Source organism: Spea bombifrons, chromosome 12 (assembly GCF_027358695.1).
Source record: "Spea bombifrons isolate aSpeBom1 chromosome 12, aSpeBom1.2.pri, whole genome shotgun sequence".
Taxonomy (NCBI): domain Eukaryota; kingdom Metazoa; phylum Chordata; class Amphibia; order Anura; family Pelobatidae; genus Spea; species Spea bombifrons.
This window is the reverse complement of record NC_071098.1, coordinates 16,070,949-16,095,713: the sequence shown is the minus strand read 5'-3', so window position 1 is coordinate 16,095,713 and position 24,765 is coordinate 16,070,949. Positions and strand designations below refer to the sequence as shown.

General features: G+C 40.8%; 1 protein-coding gene across 1 annotated transcript; it reads right to left on the bottom strand.

Annotated features, from left to right (window-relative positions):
- Nucleotides 1-8,305: 8,305 nt before the first annotated feature.
- On the bottom strand, nucleotides 8,306-24,297 carry DDX6 (DEAD-box helicase 6). Its single transcript, XM_053451688.1, has 14 exons — nucleotides 23,972-24,297; nucleotides 17,417-17,891; nucleotides 16,865-16,928; nucleotides 16,545-16,649; nucleotides 16,320-16,449; nucleotides 15,956-16,102; nucleotides 14,939-15,033; nucleotides 14,313-14,435; nucleotides 13,733-13,861; nucleotides 12,418-12,534; nucleotides 11,739-11,802; nucleotides 11,332-11,433; nucleotides 10,827-11,006; nucleotides 8,306-10,284 (listed from the first exon to the last, which is right to left on the bottom strand). Exons 2-13 carry the CDS (start codon nucleotides 17,611-17,613, stop codon nucleotides 10,834-10,836), a joined length of 1,446 nt encoding a protein of 481 aa, XP_053307663.1. The 5' UTR covers nucleotides 17,614-17,891; nucleotides 23,972-24,297; the 3' UTR covers nucleotides 8,306-10,284; nucleotides 10,827-10,833.
- Between the last annotated feature and the right edge of the window lie 468 nt (nucleotides 24,298-24,765).

Sequence of the window (24,765 nt, the reverse complement as noted above, 5' to 3'; positions counted from 1 at the left end):
ACCTTACTCTTACACTACCTGCTGTTTATTGATTCGTTTTATTTTTCAACCGTTTTTTCTCTGTTAACTATTTGCTGCTGGGAGTAGTAAAGAAGGATTTAATGCATAATATTCACCTCCTATCTTTAATAAAATCTATATTTTCATGCGCAAAGCTAGGAAAATCTAAAATTTTAAAACAGACAGGTGGCTTCAAATTATACATGTTCAATGCTATGATCTAGCCAATTATGTCACAAAATTACAGTTGGAACATGGAACTCAGGCTTAAAATAGAAAGTTCTGAAAGTGGAGTCTGAAGACCAATCAGCGGCCTTAATGATGTCAGCTAAGGATCCCCGGCTCGGAAAACCTGAGACATCGCACTCCTAGTGGAATGAGCCCCAAATAGAGAGACTTCGATATCCGCCATCTCCATGGTAGTTTTAACCCATCTAGCTAGGGTCCTCGTAGAGACAGGGTGAACAGGTTTGCGAAAAGAAATAAGGAGTTGAGGAAAAGTAGGATTACGAAAGGAAGAAGTTGCAGTCTCGTATATATTCTAAGGCAGTGAACTACACACAGGTCAGGAAAAGACAAGTAAAATACAGATGAGGTATGAGTTTTAGTAATTGAAAAGGAAACTCCAGATAGAGAGAAGTTTCGGGAGTTGAGGTCTAATGCCTTAACATCAGAAACTCGTTTGAAGTAAATCAGGCAAAGGAGCATGGTGAGCTTAGGACAGTAGTCTTACAGAAAGAGAGTCATTAGGTCCCCAGGATTTCAAAAGTTGCAGTACAATATTAACATCCCATCTGCAGGTGTATTTAGGTTGAGGGGGGCGTCTGAACCGACTGCCTCGCTTAAGTTTACAAATTAGGGGATGTTGACCAATAAGTAGAGTCAATCACGGTGTGTTTGGCAGAAATGGCTGATCGGTGTACATGTGATATGCCTTACCCATATCAAATTGAAGGAAATTAAGTATGTGGTCTATAGTGGCATGTGTGGGATCCATGCGTCTCTCCAAGCACCAAAGAACCCAAAGTTTCCAGGCTAATCCGTAATTGATACAGGTACCCGGAGCCCAGGCGTCCGATAGGATGTTCTTAGTCAAGTCTGAAAGGTCTCAATTAGATGAGATTGACTTGAAATCAAACATGCCATCAGATGTAGGAGGATGTGGTCATGTGACGGGAGTAATCTGGGTACATCTATTATCATGCTGAGCAATTGGGGAAACCATGGTTGCATTGGCCAGAGCAGTACTATGATGGCTATGGTCGCTCTCTGGGATGTTGCGTGAAGGAGAACTCGGGGAATCATGGCGACCGGACGGAACGCATAATTGGTTCCCTCCTACCACGAGTGGAGGAAGGCATCCTGGCCCCTTGCCTCAGGATCTGGCCACCAGCTGAAAAAGATTTCGAGTTGGCGATTCAGTCCCTATGCAAAGAGATCTATGCTGAATGGGCCCCACAGGGAAAATATGCAATGGAAAATGTCTGGGTCCAACATCCAATCGCTGAGGTCTAAGAGGAAACGAGAGTTCCAGTCGGCTATGGTGTTTGATAAACCGGGGGACGAAGGACAATGTGTCTCTGTCCGCTAATGCTTTTGACTTGGTACCTCCCAATCGGTTTACGTACTGCAGCGCGGAGATGTTGTCTAGTTTGAGAAGGACACAACAATGGGTCCTGTCCTTCACAAATCTTTTGACTGAGAAAAATCCGGCTAACAATTCCAAACAATTTATGTGTAGGAGAAGAGGATCGTGTGGGGACCATTTCCCTCCACCAGATGACCAAATCTGAAAATTGCTTTCTTGTTCCATTTGCAGACATGGCGAAGCCACCACAAGAGTTCTTCTCGTGTTTCCGTCGTCAGAGGGATCTCATCCGAATATCCCAGGCCCTCCCGCAGATGTTGGGCCTTAAGGCATTGAAGTGCCCGGTGATGTAGCGGGGACGGGAAAACAGCCTGAATGGATGCTGAGAGGAGACCCACACTGCGAGCTAGATTGCATAGCGAAATAAATGTTTGTTGAGTACTGAACGTATCTCTTTGCGAATAATTTTTAGCTTCCGAGGAGGAAGACTGAGAATGTGAGTCGACCAAGAAACCTAAGAATTCGATTTCCCGAGAAGAAATCAGTTTTGATTCTCTCGTTGATGATGAAACCCAGGTCCGTAAGTAGAGAAATGGTCCACCCCATATGAGTGTGCAGTGTATGGCTTGGGACATGATGAGGATAGGATAGGATAGGCTAGATAAATTATGTCATATGCCCCTGCTTATCGATAGCGTGACTACTGGTTTGAGAGGTTTCATGAAGCACCATGGTGCTGAAGATAAACCAAATGGTAAACATGTTAATTGCCATTTCTGGCATTCCCAAATTAATTGGAGGAAGTGTTGGTGTGAGGGATGGATGGGTACCGTCAGGTAAGCATCCTTCAGGTCTATCTTGATAAACCAACCGTTGAATACCCAATTTGCTCGATTATAAAAGACGACTCCTCAAAATCTGAATATTTATGAAAAAAAGAAAAAGCCTGAATATAAAACGACCCTATAGGAAAAAAGTTTTACTAGTAAATGTTCATTCATGTAAAGTATGTGAACAATTTTGTTTTTGATAAAAGCTATGATTGAGAAAAATATTTTGTTTTTATTTCTTTTTTTTTTTTTTTCTCTCAACCTGACACCCAGTTATTCACATCTGCCCCCTGGCTTGCCACTCTGCCCCAGAAATGCCTTATACCCCCTATATGCCACTGTGCCCCATGATATGCCTTTTGACCCCCTTTGTGCCACTCTGCCTCCAGAATTGCCTTATACTCCTATATGCCACTCTGGCATTTAGGGGGTTAAAAGGCATATTATGGGGCAGAGTGGCATTAAGGGGGTTAAAAGGCATTTCATAGAGCACTCTGCCCCCAGAAATGCCTTATGCCCCCCATTTAACACTCCCTCCTCCAAACTTACCGGTGTTTGAGTCCCCGGTGCTTAGTCCGGGAAGCGTGTAGAGCTCTACGCGATTCGCGTAGACAACTTCCGCTGCAGCCGTGGGGAGGCGTGGCTAGCAGCGGGGGTTGTCTGAGTCCATTGCGCAGATCTTCCCCGGCCGCCCCGGTGCGGGGAACTCTGATACCGATTCGTGTAGAAGCTCTACACGCTGCCTGGGCTAAGCAACGGCGACTCAGAAGTACCGGTGTTGGGGGGGGGCTGGAGAGACAGGAGGATCCAGCCTCTGCACCTGATGAAGTGGGAGGTTTGTATTCTGAATCTGAATTAGAGTCAGAGGAATCGGTGGATGAAGAGGTGAGATAGGAGTCAGGTTTGCTCCTTAAAACAGCCTTCCGCGCCCGTTTGTCTTCCTCACGGGTAGAGGGTTGTTTGACACCTTCGGTAGTTTTACACTCAGGGTGTAAAGGTCTCTTGCCGACTGTTCGTCGTCTTTAGATTGTCCCCTACGCTTTTTAGGCGATTCTCAGGGTGCGTCAATAAAACAATGATGTCTTTTCTGGGTGGCCTTGCCAGTCCTCTTCATGCCCGTAGCTAACTGGTGGTCAGACTCCTCAACTGACCAGACATAATCAGAGGGGGTCCTGGGGTGTGAAGTATGTGAGGTACTAGGTGTACCTGCGGTGGAATGAGCAATGCCCAATGCCCAGATTGGGCAATGGAGTCCTGCACAGAGGCCATGGCAGAGGCAATTGCTGAAGAAACGGTTTTATTAACTGTTGAGACTAAAATCCTCTGGCAGTGTTCCTCATTTACAAAGTCACCTTCAGATGAAAACATCTTCCACTGCGTGGTAACAGAGATGACGTGTGTCTGAAGGAGTTTGATGCGGCATATCATGTGTCTTAATGTTAGAAAGAGGGCTAACAGACCCACACTGTCAGGACAGATCTGACCAGGGGAAACTTGCGTTTACCCAAGAGGGTCTCATCTGCTGCTGGATACCCCAGTCTCTACAGACGTGGTAAGACTGGCACCTCGGTGCTGTAGACAACTAATGGATAAGGGACTTCTTCCTGTACAACTTCATGCATTTCTCACTCTATTTTGGTTTTATGATGTTCTTATTGCCGTTATACGTTACATTTATCCTTTTGTGGGTGTAGTTCAGACACCACAGCTTACCTGTGACACTTGGGAATCTAAGAAGCAGAATCAGGGTGCAAGCTTGACAGACCTATCAAAGCTACTTTTTGGGTTATTCCCAACAATTTAAAAAAATAAAAAAGGTAGGTGCTCTGCCATTACTAGGTACCATAGGAAGTTTAGTTGGTGTTCACTATACAAATAGTATATACCTTCTTAAAAAGCTTAAGCATGACAACACAGTGGTCCCTTCCTCACTTTATGCAGACAGGGAAAATCAATGTCATAAAAATGAACATTCTACTGAGGCTTCTTTACCCCCTCAACCCATAGAAATTCAGAGCTTTTCTCCACAGGCAAAACCATATCGACCCGACATGTATGGAACTGTTCTTAGGCTAGGCTAAAATACTCACTTCTACAGATACACAAAACAGCCGGACTGGTCTCAAACATGGAAAGGTACCACACAGCAATAGTACTCACTAGGGTGATTGGGTTAAAAAAACCACCATTGGAACAAATCTCATGAACCCACTGGGACTTCTCCTTTCGATTGACAAGACCTCGACAGTAGGACACACACAAACACACACACACCCCAGAACCATACGGACACATGCTCGCACGACCTACCTATACTGCTCACACCGATAGTTAACCCTGAATTTCCCAGAGATACCTTGACCTCAACATATCAGTTTCACAGATTACCACAATGGCTGTCCACCGTTATTACAATCAGGGATGATGTGGACTGACATGGCAGCAAAGACCTCATTACGGAACACACACTTCCTTATCTACAAATGTAGATATATAGTTACATAGTTATATAGGCTGAAAAAAGACACGCGCCCATCAAGTTCATTTGATGATCTGTTAATTTGTTGCTGTTGATCCAAAAGGCAAAAAAAAAAAAACCCTGTTTCGCTCTTTCCAATTTTGCACTAACCAGGGAAAAAAATTCCTTCTTGACCCCAAAAAGGCAGTCAGATTTATCCTTGGATCAATAAGCTGTCTCCCCATAATTACAGATTATATCCCTGAATATTATGTTTTTCCAGGTATCCATCCAGTTGCAGTTTAAACGTCTGTACAGACTCTGATAAAACTACCTCTGTATATTATACAGATGGCAGATGAAATTCAATGTAGACAAATGTAAAGTTATGCACTTCGGGGTAGCGACTGCACAAGCAACCTACACCCTAAATGAGAGTGAATTAGGGGTCATGACAAATGAGAAGGATTTGGGAATTGTTATAGACAACAAACTAGGCAACAATGTGCAATGTCAGTCTGCGGTTGCTAAGGCCAGTAAGGTATTGTCGTGTATAAAAAGGGGCATCAAGTTGCGTGATAATGTTGCCTCTGTATAAATCTATGGTAAGGCCGCACCTTGAATATGCTGTGCAATTTTGGGCACCTATTCTAAAGAAGGATATCATAGCACTAGAAAGGGTGCAGAGGCGGGCTACAAAATTAATAAAAAGAATAGAGCACTATAGTTATGAAGAAAGGTTAACTAATTTAAATCTGTTTAGTTTAGAAAAACGTCGCCTCAGAGGGGATATGATAAAGTTATATAAATATATTCGGGGCCAATACAAACCATTGTGTTGAAAACTGTTCATAAACAAGACTATGCATAGGACACGTGGTCATGCGTTCAGACTGGAAGAAAGGCGATTTAGACTAAAGCAGAGCAAAGGGTTTTTTACAGTAAGGACAATAAGGATGTGGAATTCTCTGCCTGCAGGGGTAGTTTTATCGGAGTCTGTAGACATTTAAACTGCAACTGGATGGATACCTGGAAAAACATAATATTCAGGGATATAATCTGTAATTATGGGGAACTAGTTTATTGATCCAAGGAGAATTCTGACTGCCATTTTGGGGTCAAGAAGGAATTTTTTCCCTGGTTAGTGCAAAATTGGAAACCGCGAAACCGGGTTTTTTTGCCTTCCTTTGGATCAACAGCAACAAATTAACAGATATAGGAAAGGCTGAACTTGATGAACGCATGTCTTTTTTCAGCCTATATAACTATGTAACTACGTAACAAAAGCTGCAATATATTTCTTAAACTGGTGAGAGACTTGCACAAACCCATCCTTCTTTTCTGACCTCACTAGTCAGTCTTCTTTCTTCTGAGACTCCTTAGAGGTGCTTACCTCACTTCAAAATATACATTCACACAAAAACCATGTTTTATAGATAACAAAATTGATTTAAAACTACATTCTGTTGCACAGAAGTCAGAGCACACACAACCTAACCTGAACACCCTGACACCTACGCAAACACATACTTCCACTAGCATACCCAGACACGCCAACATATCCAGACCCATGTGCTCTCACAAATACTCTCACTAGTATACCAAGACCCATGTGTTCATACAAATACACACAACTTACAAACCTACCAAATACAGCTTTGCACACTGAGATACCCCTACAGCCCAACAGCTTACCCCAGAAAGCCTCATGATTGATACACCAATGTCAGCTGAGTGTCAGGGAGTGTGAAGATGTCTCAACTCTTACTGCTAGAGTGATGGGCAAACTGAATAGGAATACATTGTGAATGCTATTTACATATTTATACTAAGAGCTATGTATATACAGATGTTACAGATCTGGGGTAAGGCGAGTTTAAAGTTAGATCTCAACTTTAAATCTACTTCCCAACCACAAAACTTTTCAAATAGCAAGCTGATCTAATGACCTATAAAACAAAGAACAAACACAGAAGACAATGTTTCCAGTGGGCTTTTATTAAGTTAAAAATTAACAAAGTGAAACAAAAACATCCAGATTTTACCACTTCTCTTCAATATTTGTGACTCGTTTCATAACCAAAGCCGACAGCAAAACAAAAAAGGAATTCTGCCCACTGGGCCATTTTCATTAATAATGCCAATTATTTCTGTCAGCTTAATTGTGCCATTTCAGTACAGCATATGAACATATTCTACCCATCATACATTTTTGTCCTTCAAACATCCCCAAAACTGTGGCAAACCTAAGCTGTCAAGTAAATTGTATTTTATGGAAAACGGCATGTTTAACCCTTTTAAATGGGTGGTACTACCAAAAAGGTTAGAACCAAAATGTAAATTTCAGCAGGCGACTAAATCCTTTTGCGAACAGCAGAGCAGCAAAAGTCAGTGGCCTGCACCCACCCTAACCCACCCCCCCCAGGGCACAAGTTAGTATGCAACCCTTTACTTACAGACCTGCAACACAACATCTTAGGACTATTGCAAAGGCACTCCTCCTAAACCAATTTGAAATGTGTGGGAGCTGGAGCGTTCATTTAGTGCAGGGAAAGCATATTGTTTTACCACAAATTTAAATTAAAAAAAAAAAAAAACTTGACGGTTGGTAGTACATTGGCACTTCTAATTTATCCTGCCCACACCATTTTATTACAAATTAAAAAATAGCTAGGAGGAGGCATTTGATGTTCATCCTAACGCGTCTCATTCATCTACAGGCTGTAAACCCCACCCAATAAAATAAAGACAGAATGAGATGATTATCCTGTGCAGTGTCAGCAGGTAGAAACTTCTTTGCCATTAGGACACTGAACAGGAATACTAGAATATTTTAGGGCTCTGTAGTCATGTTACAACTTTTAGTCATACAGAGCAGGTTTAACAAATCAAACAATGCAATGAAAAGATGCTCCCATCTCATCCTGGGAAAAAAAAAAAAAAAAATATCTTGTTTAAATACCCACATATAGGTTTCATCCCAAACACCAGATTCAAAGATAATTTGGCTCATGTTCAGGGCAGGCAATTTGATGTTTTGTGCCCGCAGAAAGGTGCACACAATGCCCTTTGGACTGCAAAACCTTCTGGTCAGTGAAAGGTGTGACACGAAGCGCAGTCGGTTCTACAAAAGCATCATTTGCACACACAGCAATGTTGTGTCTATTGTTTCTCCTGGGATTGCTGCATTAACTTGGAAGACTACAACTTAAAGAACTTGTTTCTAAACGGGGTAAAAATATATTTAAAAATTAACGTATTTTAGAGCATCTTTCCATCTGCTTTTTAAACCTTAACTTGCAATACTTGCACAGCACCATATTCCAGACAGCTTTTTCTTAAGAGCTATCAATTTATTCCTATAGTGCTCATTCACAACTCTCTGCTAGAAAAAAGTTTCTTCCTGCAGAAGAGTTTGATATTTTAGGGAAATTTTTTTTAAAGGATCATGGCTTTAGCACCAGCATAAAAACACTGCCCTTCAAAATGAAGAGTTGCTGCAGATGTAAAGGAGCAGTGGTGCAAGAGAACACGATGACGTGCTCTGTAAATATGACAACTTTGGGTGGGGAAACTCATTTATTGCACCATGATCCCAAAGACAATAAAAAAAGCCTTCAGTAGTAGAGCAAAAGTAACCCTCCATTAAATAGATTAAGTCATCCACCCAACAAAACAATAAAAATGCCAATTGTGCTCTAGCAACTCTGAAGTTTTAGGTGTCGTGGACATTTCCATCACACAGCAGCTGCTAGCGCCCTGTGCTCAGGATGTACCTGGATGCATACTTGTACATTTTACCTGGTCAAAGTTTGTGTGTTCCTTCTAGGAAAAATCCAATTGCAGTGCATAGCATGGAAATTCTTTGCAATCCAGGTACAATTAAGTGTTTGGGGGGGAAAAAAGGTAGGGAAGAGCGGGGAAAAAAAAAACAGATGGCTTCTCACTCATTTTGCCTGTAGATAAGGCCAAGCATCAAGCACACTGGGAGAGGCACAGTTCAAAGCAACACTTTGCTAAACTGAAGTGGTATTTGTTTAACGAATGCTGGTCCGAAAGCATTGCTATATCAATTTAGTGTTTAAAAAACCGCCAAACATTTTAGATTTTACCATTTTCCCCTCTTATTTCCAGTCCAATAAATTGGGGTGAACGGGGAAGTCAAAGTGCCAAAATATCCCCTCATTTTGCTTTAATCCAAAACAAGCAAACCACTTCATACAGGTCAGATACCTGAAATATCTGACGTAGCAAGTATTTCTTCAAAGTGCTGCTATAAGCTGAACCACTCTCATCTTTAGCTGCTGTCCTAACCCACCCCACAATCCCTCATCAAACCATCATTTAGGGATGAAAAAAGTGATAACCCCCAACCCACCCACACAAAAAAAAGTAAAGTATTTACATTTTTATACACGTATTCACATCAAATTCTCTAGTATCATCCCCACACCCCTTCATGCGGATACTTTGTAAGGGCAGGAGACATGGCTTTGGAAAAGATCTGAAATTCAATGATGCTGCTGCAGGGCGGCACAAATATACAAACAGCTTTTAGTGTTCACCTGGGCAATGATCTGCGCCAGCAACAGCAATAAAAAAAAAAATCTGGAACTCACTTAAAAGCCTCCCAAAATATTCTGACATTGGTGCAGGGTTTTGTTTTTTGCTTGTTTAGATTTATGTACAGATTTATACTACAGGGTTGTGGGACTAACATAAGTTGATTTTTTCCAGATGGAAACAAAGGTGGAACAAAACAAAATGGAAGAATTGTAACTGGTAGTTTTCCCCATACTGTACCAGCTTTACATGGGTTAACTCTATAACCAATAAAATGAGGGACAGTTTTAAATAATGTTTTGTTCCTTATGTTAGCATTGGAAAGGTGATTTTGAACGGTCTTAGCGTAAGGCACTTTGCACAAGTAAAAAGTTTGGTTACAGGGAAAGCAAGAAAGAAAATCACAAAAAAACAAACCATGGACTCCAAAATGCAATGAGGACACAATGGAAGTCTGACTAAAGCTGGCATTCAATTGTTTTAACTTTTCAGCCAGGGGACTGCAACAAAAACCAAAAAAAACTGCTTGGCTTGTCTTCTGAACAGCAGGGAAACTATTCAAGCTACGGGTTTCCCTTAGACAATGGCTTAAAGGATTTCCAGTACATATATTATCCCCAGGTAATAAAAATGAAAAAGCCTTTTAAGTGCAACTATCTGAGCACGCAGTGCCACCATTGGGAGTAAATTGAAATAAAAGGATGGGTGGGGGAGATTTCCAGACTTGAAACTATGCTTTATGTTCCAGAAGAATTAAAAAGAAAAAGGCAGTTGAGTGGGGAACAAACTCAAGAAAGTGATGCATGACAGGTCAACATCTCATCTTCATCATCGGGAAGCAGAACCTGTTGAAAGAAAGCATCTGAATAAAATCTGCGTACAAACCAAACATCTACAGTTCCCACAATGAGCATTATAATCTATATAAATCAAATCAGTGCCCTAAGCCTTGTCTCATACGACTGCAACACAGAACTGCATAATCCCTGAATGTTAAACATTGACATACGTCTAATAGAGTTTTGCTTTATTGGTAGAAGACATCTAAAGCAATATTTGGTGCTAGAAAACTATAAAAATGAAGTATATGCAAGCAATACCGAGCATTGCATGCGTTTCAATTTAAGGTTAAGGTATTCAAATAAACCTTAGCAGATGGGTCACATTCTCCAACGGCTCGGACATTACGCACTTGGCGTCTATGGCAGCCATCAGCGCTTGTATCACAATGAAAAGGTAAACACGATTAAAGGATGTTCTGGGATGGGGTATTTCTTAAGATCTATGTTTGAAAGGCACACTTAACCTTACTTTGTCACTAAACCAAATTATTAACTCTGAATGCTGCTATCAGAAGAAACTAGAATGAGGAGGACTGAATACTGACTTGAAAGTTAATGCTTATCTTCTCCCGATTCGCTGTGATATTCAGCCACATATAGGCTCTTGTCAATGCTGCTGGGGATCGGCTTAATCTCTGTTCCCAGCTGTTCCTCAATACTTTTAAGGTTGAATCTGTCATCATAGGTGATCAAATTTATGGCAAGGCCAAGGTGCCCAAAGCGACCTGAACAAAAAAAAGTTACCAGTTACAGCAAGTGTGGTGTGATCACAAAAGACTATAATCTAAAAACTAGTATCAGAACGAGGGCAAAATTCAGTTTACGAAGTACTTACATCATTTTACAGGGGATCATTTATATTATTGCATCAAAGACAAGAAAGTCAAATATGCTAGTTTATGGGCATTTTAAAAAACAGGCTATTAAACAGCAATTGGCGAACTGATTTTTCACCTTCCTCTTTACAATTTACATGTACATACTAAGGCTGTAAGCGTCCGTAGCTTACTCTTTCTTCAGGTTAGCATTACCAACTATGCTGGTGTTTACCTGATCTTCCTATACGATGTAGATAGGTCTCTGCCAGCTTTGGAAAGTCAAAGTTTATCACCACATTCACAGCTTGGATATCAATACCACGGGTAAACAAGTCTAAAGGGGGAGAGAGCGTATATAAAAAGCTGGTTAAATAAAAATAAGTCATAAATTTATACAGAAGGGTGGAATGCCTGACTATTTTTACATTTTCTTAGTCTGTTTTTCATACTACCCAAATTACATTAATTGTACAGACCAAAGGTTAAGAAGGCTGGGACGATATAAATTCTTAATATAAATACCCATTAATATACATCATACCATAATAAGGTATAATTTAAGACTTGAAGATTTGTAGTCATTGCCTAAACTTTATGTAAGGAATTTAACAAAATGCAGAAAATAGGTGGCATTCTTACCAGTGCAAACAAGATTGCGGCATAAGCCATTTCGGAAATCGTGGAAAACTCTGTTCCTGTGCTCCTGCAAACAAAACACTCAAGACTCTTATTGGAATTTATACATTTGCCAAGAAATAGAATGTTATTAGCCCTCGCCGAGCATAAAGCAGAGACTATGCAGCTTGACTCCTCAAAACCAACTATGGCCGCCCCATTGCCTCAAGATTGTAAGCTTGCGAGCCGGGCTCTCTCTACCCAACGTATCGGTTTGTCTTAGTCTGTCAATTCTCGACTTGCCAGACCACTTGACTATATGTATTGTATTAAGTGCTGCGTAAATTATTGGCGCTATATAAAGATAATAAATCTTACGGCATGTAGGAAGGAGATTGACAAGGAGTTAATTCAAACACGTTTTTTCTATTACACACCTTGAAATTGAAGTCAGACAAGTAGATATGGGAAACTTTAAGATGTTATACTCAACAGAATATTGTAGGATAAGGTAACCATAAAATGCTTAATTAAGAAGGGCAGATGAAACCATGTGTTAATGTATATTCTTACAGATGATGACCTCAAAAGGGACAACAGCACATCTTCTGATTATTGTGACGTTAAAACGTTAGTACAAAGATTCTAACACTTCCATACGCATGCAAGTTACAGAATAAACCGCATTGTGTATAATACCAACCTGCCTCATCTTTGCATGAATATAGAAGCAGGAATAGCCCAACTGGGAGATCTTCTTTGCCAGTAGTTCCACCCTTTGGGAGGAGTTGCAGAAAATTATGGATTGGTTTATCTGTAGCTAAAACAAAAAGAGTGGATTGTCAGCTTCTAAAGTTCCAGTGAAGCTGCAGGAGAAAACCCCCTACAAATTTACCACAGTAAGAGTACCAACGCTCCAGTGTGAAACACATGAAACATGAGCAAAAGCAGCATTTCCTTAACACTAGCTCCTGAGAACACATCCAAACAACATACAAGAGCCCTCACAATGTTTTATACTGTGCACTGTTAGAATTGGATATATATATCTATGTAGAAGTAGAAGTAGTAGTAGTAGTAGTAGTAGTAGTAGTAGTAGTAGTAGTAAACACTCATCTACAGACACTAGACTGGCTTGTTTTTCCCTCAGAAATCTCATGGTGCTGCCACAACCACAGGGGATTCTGGGTAGGCGCATGCAAATAAGGTTAATTATCACCTTTGATAATATAATCATAAACATTGGAATCAAGATTTTTCCAGTTATGTATTTAAGCCATACTTTGCTTAGAGGTGAAAGTAGCTATTTTAGTCAAATCACCCTAACCAGTGTGAGAACTGTAGCGTTTTAATTACTTCTAGCGATGAAGGCTCCTAAAATCTAAAAATTGCATGCAGAGTTCAAAAAGTGATGAGACATCCTCTGGTTCAGTAAGATTCCACTGGGGTCTTCAGACTCCAACAGCAAAATACATTCGGTGCACTGGCTACACACATGAGTACCTAGAAAACGCCAGCTTATTTGGTTTAGCTGGAAATATTCAAACAACTTAATCAAAAATAAGTTTCGATTTAACGATCCTCATTACCCCTGTCAGGGTGTATTAGTATGCTAAGCAGGAAGATCTCCCTGTCAATACACAGGGTGGTGCCTGTGTAGGTATTGCTCTAATAGACATTTGTATGTCAAAATGATTTTGGGCAGGCTCTTGATGCAGTAGGAGAAAACCTCAGGTCTGTAGACACTGCTAAGATATCAGGTGACCAAGAAAAACGTAGCGAGATACACGACATTATGGACCAAACAGAAAAAAATAAACATGCTGAAGGGTTTTGTGCCGAGTTGTAAAACTGCCACACATTTCACCTTCAAATATGCACAGAATTTACAATACTTTAAAAGCATGTTTAATTGCTAGATTATTCAAAATGTAAATCACAATTTAAGATCAACGTAAAAAAAGCAGAGAATCTGCATAAAGCACGGGCATCGTCCCCAACATATTTAAAATGCTTACCCTGGAGAAAAGTGTGTTGAGGCAGTGAACCTTCTGCCTTTCTGTCACATAGGCGTAATATTGCGTTACCCCCTTCAGTGTCAGCTCCTCCATCAGATTAATCTCATATGGTTTTTGCAAATGAGAAGACTAAAAAGGAAATGGATACATATTACTCATTGGATATAAAAAAAACTTCATAGAAACCAACTCCTTTTGAAACAGACAATCTGTCTCCAAGACTAGGGGTGATCAAAAGTTTATAATAGGTCTGACTGTCTCAACCCAGCAAAAAAGCAGTATTATTTTAGGTTACCTTGAGTAAAGTTCAGTTTAGAGGGGAATATATAATGACAGCCAGCTCAACAGATATGTCTGGTTTAGTCCTTTCCAGACAGCCACTGAAATCTGAAGGATAACTTCCACAAGTATATGGGGAATCTTAAACTTTACCCAAAAAACCTTTACCCAAAAACCTGAACCAATGAATGCACAAACTGGCAAATAAAAACCCTTCCAAGCAGTGAAGTGAAACATGGATGAAGTGATTTAAGATATTGGTGGCAAATATGGACCAGATTAAATTATAAGATGTACTTACCATAAATTTCTGAACGCTGAGGGGAAATGTGGCAGAGTAAAGAAGAATTTGCCTGTTTTTAGGTAGCGTCATAATGATATCCTCCATTATTTGCACAAAGTCTTGAGACAGCAGTTTGTCTGCCTGCATAAAGAGGAAGGTTGTTAAGGAGTCAAACTATAGACATCATATACACTTCAATACATATGATGTGGGCATGTGCATTACACTACCAGCAAAGCTCAGGGGTGTCTAATGAGACCCCTCCACACACACACACAAGCAGAAGAGCTTCAACTGATCTGAAGAAAGCCTCATATGCCAGACTGAAAAAGCACATTATCAGTTACAATTTGAGAATCTGCAACACGAGCACAGAACAATTGGACAGTAAATTTGTTTCAGAATGAGAGGATTTTAGCAACCAACTAATTTTAAGGGTCTGAAAATCAAGATAACACTGTATATACAAAGGTTTAAAATGAGTTGCATTAGGTCACAAGGATAGCAAGAAGACAACTTAAATTGTTTATTACATGCATGACTTATGTTAAGTTTCATTTTTGCAGAATCCTATAACACCCTGCAACAGTGTTACTAAATGGTCATTAGTTTCTACAACCTCATTCAATAACAGATGGTATTACCTCATCCAAAACGATCATCTGGATGTGGTCTACTTTGGCTACACCTTTTTTTATGAGATCAAGAATCCTCCCAGGAGTAGCTATCACCACATGTACTACAAAAGAAAAAAGTCACCAAGTCAAATAGCGCAAATATGGAGATTCCAATCAGGGCTTAAAAACAACAAACAAAAGTTATTTTGACCTGGGTGCAATAAAATCCTACAGGGACCTATTGAGATCACACCAGGGATGCAGAACCTATTATCTTCATAGTCACATTAGAAATATGGTTGGGCTTTCACAGAAGCATCATAGCATGGATGTTACGTGTTGTACTTTACAATGATGAATAATCGGTTATCCACCAGACAGGTAGACTGGGATGTTTGGTACCCATACATTTAACAGATTCAATCCTGTCACAGAATATTAGGTTCTTGCTGCTGCCTTTGATTTAGAAAATCCCTCAAGATCCACTCCAAGGATGTCTACGAACTTACACCCTTCCCTCCCTTAATGCTTTAGCTTTCTTTTCCTAATGCCTTTCCTGCAATACTTACACTAGTGTGGCTGGTCAATTCACAACAATATTTTTACCTCTTGTTTAATACAAACCCCCCCCCCCCGATTTTAAGCACATCTTGGCAGGGCCCTCTTGTTATGTTATATACTAGTTTTATGTATATCCTTTATATAGTTCCATCAGATTCTGGAATGCATTGTGGATCCAAAAAAAAAAAAGTTGAAAATTGCTGCTATCAAACACCCCCCCCCCCATAGAGAATATCACTAAAGTTTAGTTTCTCTGTATCCCTAAAATGACCTTAATGTAAATATTAAAGACTCCAGTAAATCAGGTTTTGGGTAATTTAGCTGTGAACACAGGGGAGTCCCAGTCAGTTTACAGATACAGCCATCATGTATAACTAAATTGCTAGCAAATATATATATATATATATATATATATATATATATATATATATATATACACACACGACAGTTCATAAAAACAAAAAAAAGGCTACCAAAAAATACCTGTGTCATCTAGCCTCATTATATCATCACGTAGGTTTGTTCCCCCAGTTGTTGCCATGACTTTAACACCTCCCATGTGCTTGCTGACTTGGATGCAGATCTGACTGACTTGTAAAGCCAGTTCTCGTGTCGGTACAATCACCATTGCTATAGAAAAACAGATTTGACATCTTACTATTTGGAAATTACATAACATTAATATGTTCAGGTGAACAGAATGACCCTGCTGTACACACAAGAAAACGTGTGCTAGCCACATTTACAAAACCCTTCTGGTCATACAACATGCAGATGTCACATGCACAGAAACTTGCAACATTTACACTGGTAACAAGGACATTGAGTTTATCCAGACTCCTCTCACCTTGTATGCAGTCCTTCTTTAGATCTAGCCGTTCAAGTAAGGGAATGAGGTAGGCTCCACTTTTGCCAGTTCCATTCTTAGCTCTAGCCAAAATATCTCTACCAGACAATGCAATGGGAATGCTCTCCTCCTAGAAAGGCACGCAAGTATTTTTGGTAATACAGAAAAGCTTTCATCACCAAACACATTTATGGACAAATCTCCAAAGGCTGTATTTTAACTAACCTGAATTGGAGATGGTTTCTCCCATCCCATTTCAAAAATTCCCATGAGCAGCTCTCGTTTTAAACAATAGTCTTCAAACTCATTGCCTTTTGTGGAGGTGACGTCCTGCAGGAGACAATCAATTAAGATGGCAATCTGCACAAGCAACTACTGTTTACAGGCACAAAACAATCATATGAGTCCAAGTGATTTTGCAGCTGTTCAAGAAAATAGAATAAAGCAAAAACTTTGAATGGAATTCCTCATCTGGTAGAAGATGAGGAATTCCTATGGAAGGAGGCTCATTACACTAAGATACAAATTCACGTATTGAATCTTACCGAAGTCTTTATTCTAAGATCTTTTGGAGGGAGTTTCAACGTTTTCTTCCAGTCATCACCAGGTCTGCAAGCAATTAACAAGTCTTAAATCTAGCTGCAAATAACTACTCAAGGTGACAATTTGACCGGCATAGATTTTACAGCCATAACAAAAAAACAAAGTTCTCTAGTATGCTTGAAAGTTCACCGTCATATTCAGTGAAGAGCTCCCTGAATTGTTGGCAATGTATAAATTTTAGACTACAGGACATTCGTAAGATAAGGCACATAAGGCCGGAAGCACAACAAAGTATGTATTCAAGACTTGTTTTAACAAACATATTACATATTCTAATAAACATTTATGGGTGCACAACTACTGCTTTTTTTTTTTTTGAACACTAGAATGCAAACACCCACCCTTTTTTATGAAGCAGGGAGAAAAATTAATGAGAGAAATAAATACCCAGGTGTTGATCCAGACCCCCCCACTATATAGACACATAATTAACCAAGTCTTAACCTCAACATGCTTCGGATGCACACATCGCTGGGCTCGGTGTAGATACTTACTTTATACCGCTGCTCATACTCTGTGCTTGCTGTTGACTTCCATTATTGATTGTGCTGGCATTTTTCAGCTGGTTTATTTGTTGCGTCTGTGTTCCCCCACCTGCAGTCCCTACGCTGGGTTTCACTGGGCCCCTCAGCTGCCCATTCTGGCTGGACAGACCCATTAAAACAGGGTTCTCTGTTCTGGCGGTGCTCATTTTGTTTTCCTTTAAATTGTCCCTTTGAAAGTTTCTTCCAACTTCAAAGTTTGAAAGTCAGTACAGAGACTGTAATAACAGTTTATTGAACTCTTCAAAATGAAGAGATAAAGTCTTGCTCAATATATGAGTCCTTATTGCAACACAAGCAAGTGCTTGTCCTTGTTTAAGTCTGAACTGTGAAATCACTTGCTTTGATGCATCAAATCAAATTTCCTTTATAAAAAAAAAAAAAAAAGCCTTGGACTAAAGACGATATATAGTTCTTTCAATGAAATCTAGAAGAGGGAAAAAAAACAAAGTTAACATTGACAAGCTCAAGGAAGCAAGAACTGTAAAAACACAAAATGCTATTCGATCACACAACTGTGCCTTTCCTGCCAAGAACTCAAACCCAACCAACAAAAAGCAGATTAGCCAGATGTTGCAGTTAACAGCCAGCTACAAACGACGATGTATAAAACATATATTTAATCTAAAGCAGGGCTCGGCAAACCCAGGTGCCAGGTTGGCACAGCGGCTAGAAGGACAAGGGGTAAAAGCTGGCCAGGGCTACCATTGTGAATGTGGCATAGTAAGTCACGAGGCACACAGCAGGGTCACACAATGTGCATTACCTCACCCGACTGGGGGCATCACAATTGAGGAAGGCACCCGCACGGCAGGTCTTTGAAGTGGGGGTGGGGAGTAGTGTATGTATGGGTGTATACTGTAGTGTCAGCCAGCATGTATATGTCTAGTGCTGGAGTCAGACCGTGTATAATGTGTCAGTGTGTAAATGTATCGCAAAAGAGCCGGTATGTCAACTGTATTGTGGTGCCACAGTGTGTGTGTTACAGTATGTTATTAGCATGAATGTTTGTCAGAATATAGTGTGTATTGGTGTATGGCGTTAGCATGTGTGTACATGCGTACCATGTTAGTGTATGTTACTGTAAGCCGTTAGTGTTTGTGAGCATAAGACAGTAGCATGTGTATTACTGTATAGTGTTAGCGTATGCAAGAATAACGGTGTAAAATACCCCTCGTCATGTAGGAGTAAACTGCAGTATCATACAAATTGTTTTATGTGGTATTGCCCAATAAACTTCCTTTAACTGCAGGTCAGGGGGATAATATATGAAAATAAAAACATGACTGAGGACATTCTACATCATTGCAGGTTAAACAAGGTGCACAAATATTTATTGCACACTAATACCCAAAGACTCCCGATAGCAGTGATCCATATAAAAGAATGTTCGGTAGAAGTATGCAGCTGGGTTTAAATCCTCATGAACAGGCCAAGCCACACCTTTTTTATTTGAGCAATTATTTTGAGTTAGAGCAATGAATGCAAGGGGAGCGTTGGGCCCAATACTTCTCCTGCACAACATTTATATGGGGGAGGAGGAACTGCACAAGGGGGATTCTGTAATTGGGAGGACAAATTCATCAGGGACCATGTAGCTATCACATGCATTAAAGTACATCCCCAGTCATTACATGCACTTTAATGCACAATACATGCCAGCCAGTAACAAAGACTACAGAAACCAGTTTCAGTGGAAAGTATTTATCATGCACCTGAATTATTAACATGGCATTTTGTCAACATAAGGCAGTGAAGCATTTAGAGTTCATCCGCTAAACCTCCAACTCCCATCATCCATAGCCTAGCCCGCTTTATTTTCCACCACGATATAAGTTCTAGTGAACAAGAAACTCAAGCTAGAGAATGTTTTGACCCCTCTGTTAAAAGCATCCAAGTGTTCAGGCGAGACAAGGTTAACGATAAAGCTTTCTATTAACATGTACAGAATATGGCAATGCTGCACTCTAACACCTGAGACTCAATTCACTAATTTCTTGTGGGACTCCTTTTCCAGTAACATAAGCCAGTCAAACCAGTGCAGCTCCCAATTATAATCTTTGGATTGTATACATTAACACACTGAGGACTATTCAAAGTTACATGCTTTATGAAAAAGCCTCTCAGAAATTGGAAATATTTTTTACAGAAAGGGAATTTAAGCGTTCGTGACAGGCATATGGTTGTTCTCAATTTAAAACAAGACCAAGGACTGATCAAGGCTCGACTCTTTACAACAGGATAAAACCTACTAGAAGGGCCAACAAAATATGGCTGATCGCAAACGAGACATTCCCCAAAATTAAACTGGATGTAACCCAGTACGGGACCCAATAATGGTACCATTGCAGATTTTGCAGGAAAAAGCCCTTCTTGAAAAGCAGAGTAAGCTTCGTCTACAGAGACAGAACAGCTATGATCAAAACTTTCTGTAGACAACCACAGAAGCCATCAAGCCAGAGTATCATTTACCGCAAAATGGCAATACACAACACATAGTCCTAACATACGCTCTTATAAGCATGCGACCAATGCCTACAACTAGGGCTGCAACTAACGATTATTTTAATAATCGATTAGTTGGCCGATTATTTTTTCGATTAATCGGATAAAAAAAAAGAATGTAAATTTTTCATTTATTTAAAATAATTTACTAAACAAATGATGTTAAATACAAACAGCAGAATAAAAAAACTTTGATAATACATTTCTTGTCTTTATTTCCCAACCAGCCCCCCAATATATGCACATTTGAGCCCAGGCTTGCTACGCTGCCTCCCAGACATGCCATGCTGCCCCCCCACATATGCCACACTGCCTACCACAGCACTCCACGCTGCCTCCCACATATACCACACCACGCTGCCTCCCACATCTGCCACGCCACCTCCCACATCTGCCACGCCACCTCCCACATCTGCCACTCCACTCTACCCCCCACATGCCACTGTGCCTGATACGCCTTATACCCCCTGAAACACCACTCCATACTCCCCAGACATGCCACCCTGCCCTCCCCACATATGCCACACCATGCTGCCTCCCACATCTGCCACTCCACAATGCCTCCCACATATGCCCCGCTGCCTCCCACATCTGCCACTGTGCCTGATACACCTTATATCCCCTGATACCCCACTCCATCCTCCCCAGACATGCCACCCTGCCTCCCAGACATGCCACTTCTCTACCCCCAGATATGCCACTCTACCCCCAGATATGCCTTATACACCCTGATACACCACTCCGTCCTCCCCAGACATGCCACACTGCCCTCCCCACATATGCCTTATATACTGTATATGCCTTATACCCCCAGATATGTCACTTCACTGCCCCCAGGATTTAGATTCCCCTAAATTAACCCTAAACTCCCCATTAACCATAACTGCCCCTAAATTAACCCTTAACACCCCCTTAACCACAGCATCCCCTAAATTAACCCTAAAGACCCCATCAACCACAGCATCCCCTAAATTAACCCTAAACACACCATTAACCACAACTGCCTCAAATTAACCCCAAACACCCCATTAACCACAGCTGCTCCTAAAGTAACCCTAAACACCCTATTAACATAACTGCCCCTAAATTAACCCTAAACACCCAATTAACCATAACTGCCCCTAAATTAACCCCCACCTCCCCTAACTTTCAGTAGCCCAAATATATATATATATATATATATGTACACATCATATATAATATATATATATATATATATATACATACATACATACATATACTTACAGTTAGATGAGTGTCACAGCCATGTGGTTCTGGCCTGGAGAAGGAAGGGGCGGGGCCAGTTGTCACAGTGATTACAGGGAGGGGGAGTAAGTAGGAGCTGCTGCTGTGAGACGGTGAGTCAGACTAAACGGATTATATAATGAGGGGGATTTTTCAGAGCGTTTGCTCTGAAAAAACCCTCATTTTATAATCGATAATAATCGATTCAACTAATCGATAATGAAATTCGTTGCCAACGAATTTCATTATCGATTATTATCGATTTTATCGATTAGTTGTTGCAGCCCTACCTACAACTACAGAGCATTAAAGTAAACACAGCAGAAGATAGGTGCTACCAAGACCATCCACATTTACTTCACCAGTGGAAAATTTATGTTTCATGTAAAGCACATACATCTTACTTTCAAATAAAAACACTTAATAAATCCTTCAATGCAGCAAAACTAAGCACATGGGTTATGTCTGCCAAACAATGACAGGGGAAGAAAACAACATCTTTCAGAACTTGGGAACCCAGACCATGTGACCTTAAGCTCCTGCCTGGTTTGTGAACACAAAGCTTCAAACACCACATATAAAACCAGCTTCTAACTAGAACCTCCGAGCAGGAAGCTGGGGCCGCTAGCACTCAGGTTCAGCAAGGTGCCTTCTAAACAAGTCCTTCTGGCATGTTGAGTTCGCTATTTGATATGATAGCAGTTTTAGCAGTCAGAAAAGGAATCATGAGGAGAGCGTATATTTTTATTTTCATATATGACAGATCCACTTTTAATCATTTTCCCTGTGTCTATTAAAACCTTGACATTAATAAACTAAGAGGGGCAAACACTCTACAGTTCCTAGGAAATACTATTATCAAAAACATCCCAGTCAACACTAATTTGAGTTCATAGCCAAATCACAAGAAAATACTATTTTAAAGAAAAGGCATGAGCCAGTGGAAGGTTAAGAATAAAGGAAAAGTACCCTACACTGCTTCCAAATTTTTAGAATTGGCAACTTTGGCCAGTGCCAAAAGCAGGCAAATTAATAAAGTCTCTGGCATTAGTGCTCAGGGACAGTAGCTGGCAAAAACAGATGGGGAGCGAGGCAGGAACACAAGGAACAGCAGGAAAAATATAGACTCCCTTCTACCAGTCATTATCTGTAGATGTGGCTAAGAACTCTCTAGGCACTAAGTTGGAGACTGGAAGGGCTTTGGATCGATACACAACTGGCAGGGATTCCACACGTGAAGTTTGCAAGATTCTCACCAATAAAGGTGCGCAAGACTGTATGATGTCATACCTTTAGAGAGTAAAACCATTAAATAAGGGAAAATACAGCCATAACCTAAAAGAAAACGCATAACATTTATTACAGCATTTTGTTTCCCAACCATTACAACGAGCCATTTTGCACTCAATTCCTTTATCAGTGAACCAGAAGACAGACTCTGTACACCAACCCAGGCATTATTGTTACGTTTAGTGCGCATAACCATCCTGTTGAAAATGAAAATGTAAAAATATCAACATCCATTCATTCACAAAAAAGAAAAACTGTCTGGAGGCGAGAGTAGGTTCTCACCCTATTGAGAGTGTGCCTTGACGTGGCAGGCGAGCTTAATTATGCTTTGGCCAATTCATATAACCAAAACCTCTCTTTTACATTATGTCTATATATTTGTTGCCAACTTTATTAGGGTAAGAAAGGCAGACAGTTTGTTTTGTGTATACATTGTACAGCCAATACACGCTTACACCTGTTTGGTAGGCCTTGTATTATACATTTGTATTATTTGAGCCTGAGGCTAGCTTAGCACACCAGCATTTTTTCTTATCCATTAATTCACATTTGAACTGAAACATGAAGAATCAACATATGGTATAGTATTACTCTACCGATATACTGGACGCTTAAAAATCCGTTTCAGGCAACCAAACCGACCCTTGCTTTGGGAGGTGGTTAGCGCTGATGCTTTATACTGACTTTTCATATAGATTTGAGACCTAGGTCTATGTAATTGAAGACATTTAACTGAATATATCTCCATCCGTTTAATTGAGACCCTCATCCCCGCTGTCTCTAGCAACATTATGACTTTAATGGCTCGACATTCACGGCCAAACAATCTTACCTCCCGGAAAAAAATAAGGTTAAAAGCGGCTCCCCGAAGACTGCACCGCCTCGATAGTCACACTGGGGAGGTATGATATGCCATGCTCTGCTCGCACTAATTGAAGGCCGCATCCCCAGCTTTTGTTTACATTACGAATCTGAAACCGCTTTTACTTACGGCGTCAGGGGGCATTAATCTGAGGCCTGGCTTCAGGTATACCGCCACATTTGAGGTAAAATACTATTGCTTATATACATTTTCTCTATAAACGTAACAAGGACGCCAACATAAACATACATACAGAATGAGAACATAAATCACAGCGGGTACAGCATTACAGCCCCCCAGCCGAGTTTATTACCTCACGAATAGCCCCGGTACAGTAACCTCTCCGTATATAAAGCTGCGTATGTCAGCACGGGCTCTGCGGCCTACACCCCACCCCGAAGCCTGAGCGATTTCGATGACACGACTAGGGGCTAGACCTCTATTACCGCCTAGCAGCGCATCCACGGACGGCTTATGGGTGCGCTGTTGACTAATAACCCCAGAAGGAGAGAGATATAAGAAAGACAGAACACGATAAACCGATAACCCTTTTCCTTACCCCCACCCCCACAAAAAATACCCCTAAAGAGCCCCCATTAACGCACCACGCGGCCCTTCTGAATCCTCGACACCGCGTTGTCCGATTTTTTTGTCAGTCGTATCTCGCAGTTTGTTTTTCGTACAATGACTATATATATTTTTTTCTTTTTTGTTTCCTCTCCGTTCGTTTTCAGACTCGAAGCTCCAAGATGGCTTCCTTCCTCCTTTAAACCCTCCCCGTTCCGCGCGTGTGAATCCTTCCGCCAATAGATAGGTTCACTGCAATGGGCTCATATTATGCCTCGTTGCGCGCACTTTTTTCCTGAGATATACATCCGCTTCACAGAGACAAAAGCGGATAGTAAATATTGTTTATGTGGGTTCGCGCAGCATATGGGATTATGGTCCGTGTTCCTGTGTCTAGTTACCAGTACAATAAAAAAACATAAATGCAATAAGCGCTCCACCTCCAACCGTCAGTCTTCTCACGGCTCGGTTGGCAATGGCGGCCGGTTCTTAGCTACGCAGTTCTTTCGAGCGCTGTATTCCAGCATGCCGTGTCTTTTGTAGTGTCTGTTTTTTGGGTTAAAGAAACCGCTAAAGCGGGATTTGTTCTGTGGGGAAAATAGCGCTATGTTTTGCCTCACTGACTAAACTGGAGTATAAGGATTTAGCGGGTAAGAGAACTCTTACAGCAAGTAGTGTAACCGACGAAAAGTGGGATTCATGTATGAAAACGTATTTGCAGTCCTGGCCCTGCCCACTGTGGACATTTATTTGTTCCCTGATCAAAAGCCACACATTAATGATCCTACTTGTCTAATAAGTCCATTGTGCCATAAACATTCATTAGCCAGGG

Excerpts from the sequence above, each read along its gene's own strand:
- DDX6 (XM_053451688.1), bottom strand. The coding sequence starts at position 17,613 with ATGAGCACCGCCAGAACAGAGAACCCTGTTTTAATGGGTCTGTCCAGC. Across the intron at positions 16,103-16,319 it reads AAAGAAGGACTGCATACAAG|CAATGGTGATTGTACCGACA; the intron begins GTGAGAGGAGTC and ends GTTTTTCTATAG. Across the intron at positions 11,007-11,331 it reads ACATCGTATAGGAAGATCAG|GTCGCTTTGGGCACCTTGGC; the intron begins GTAAACACCAGC and ends TTTTTTGTTCAG.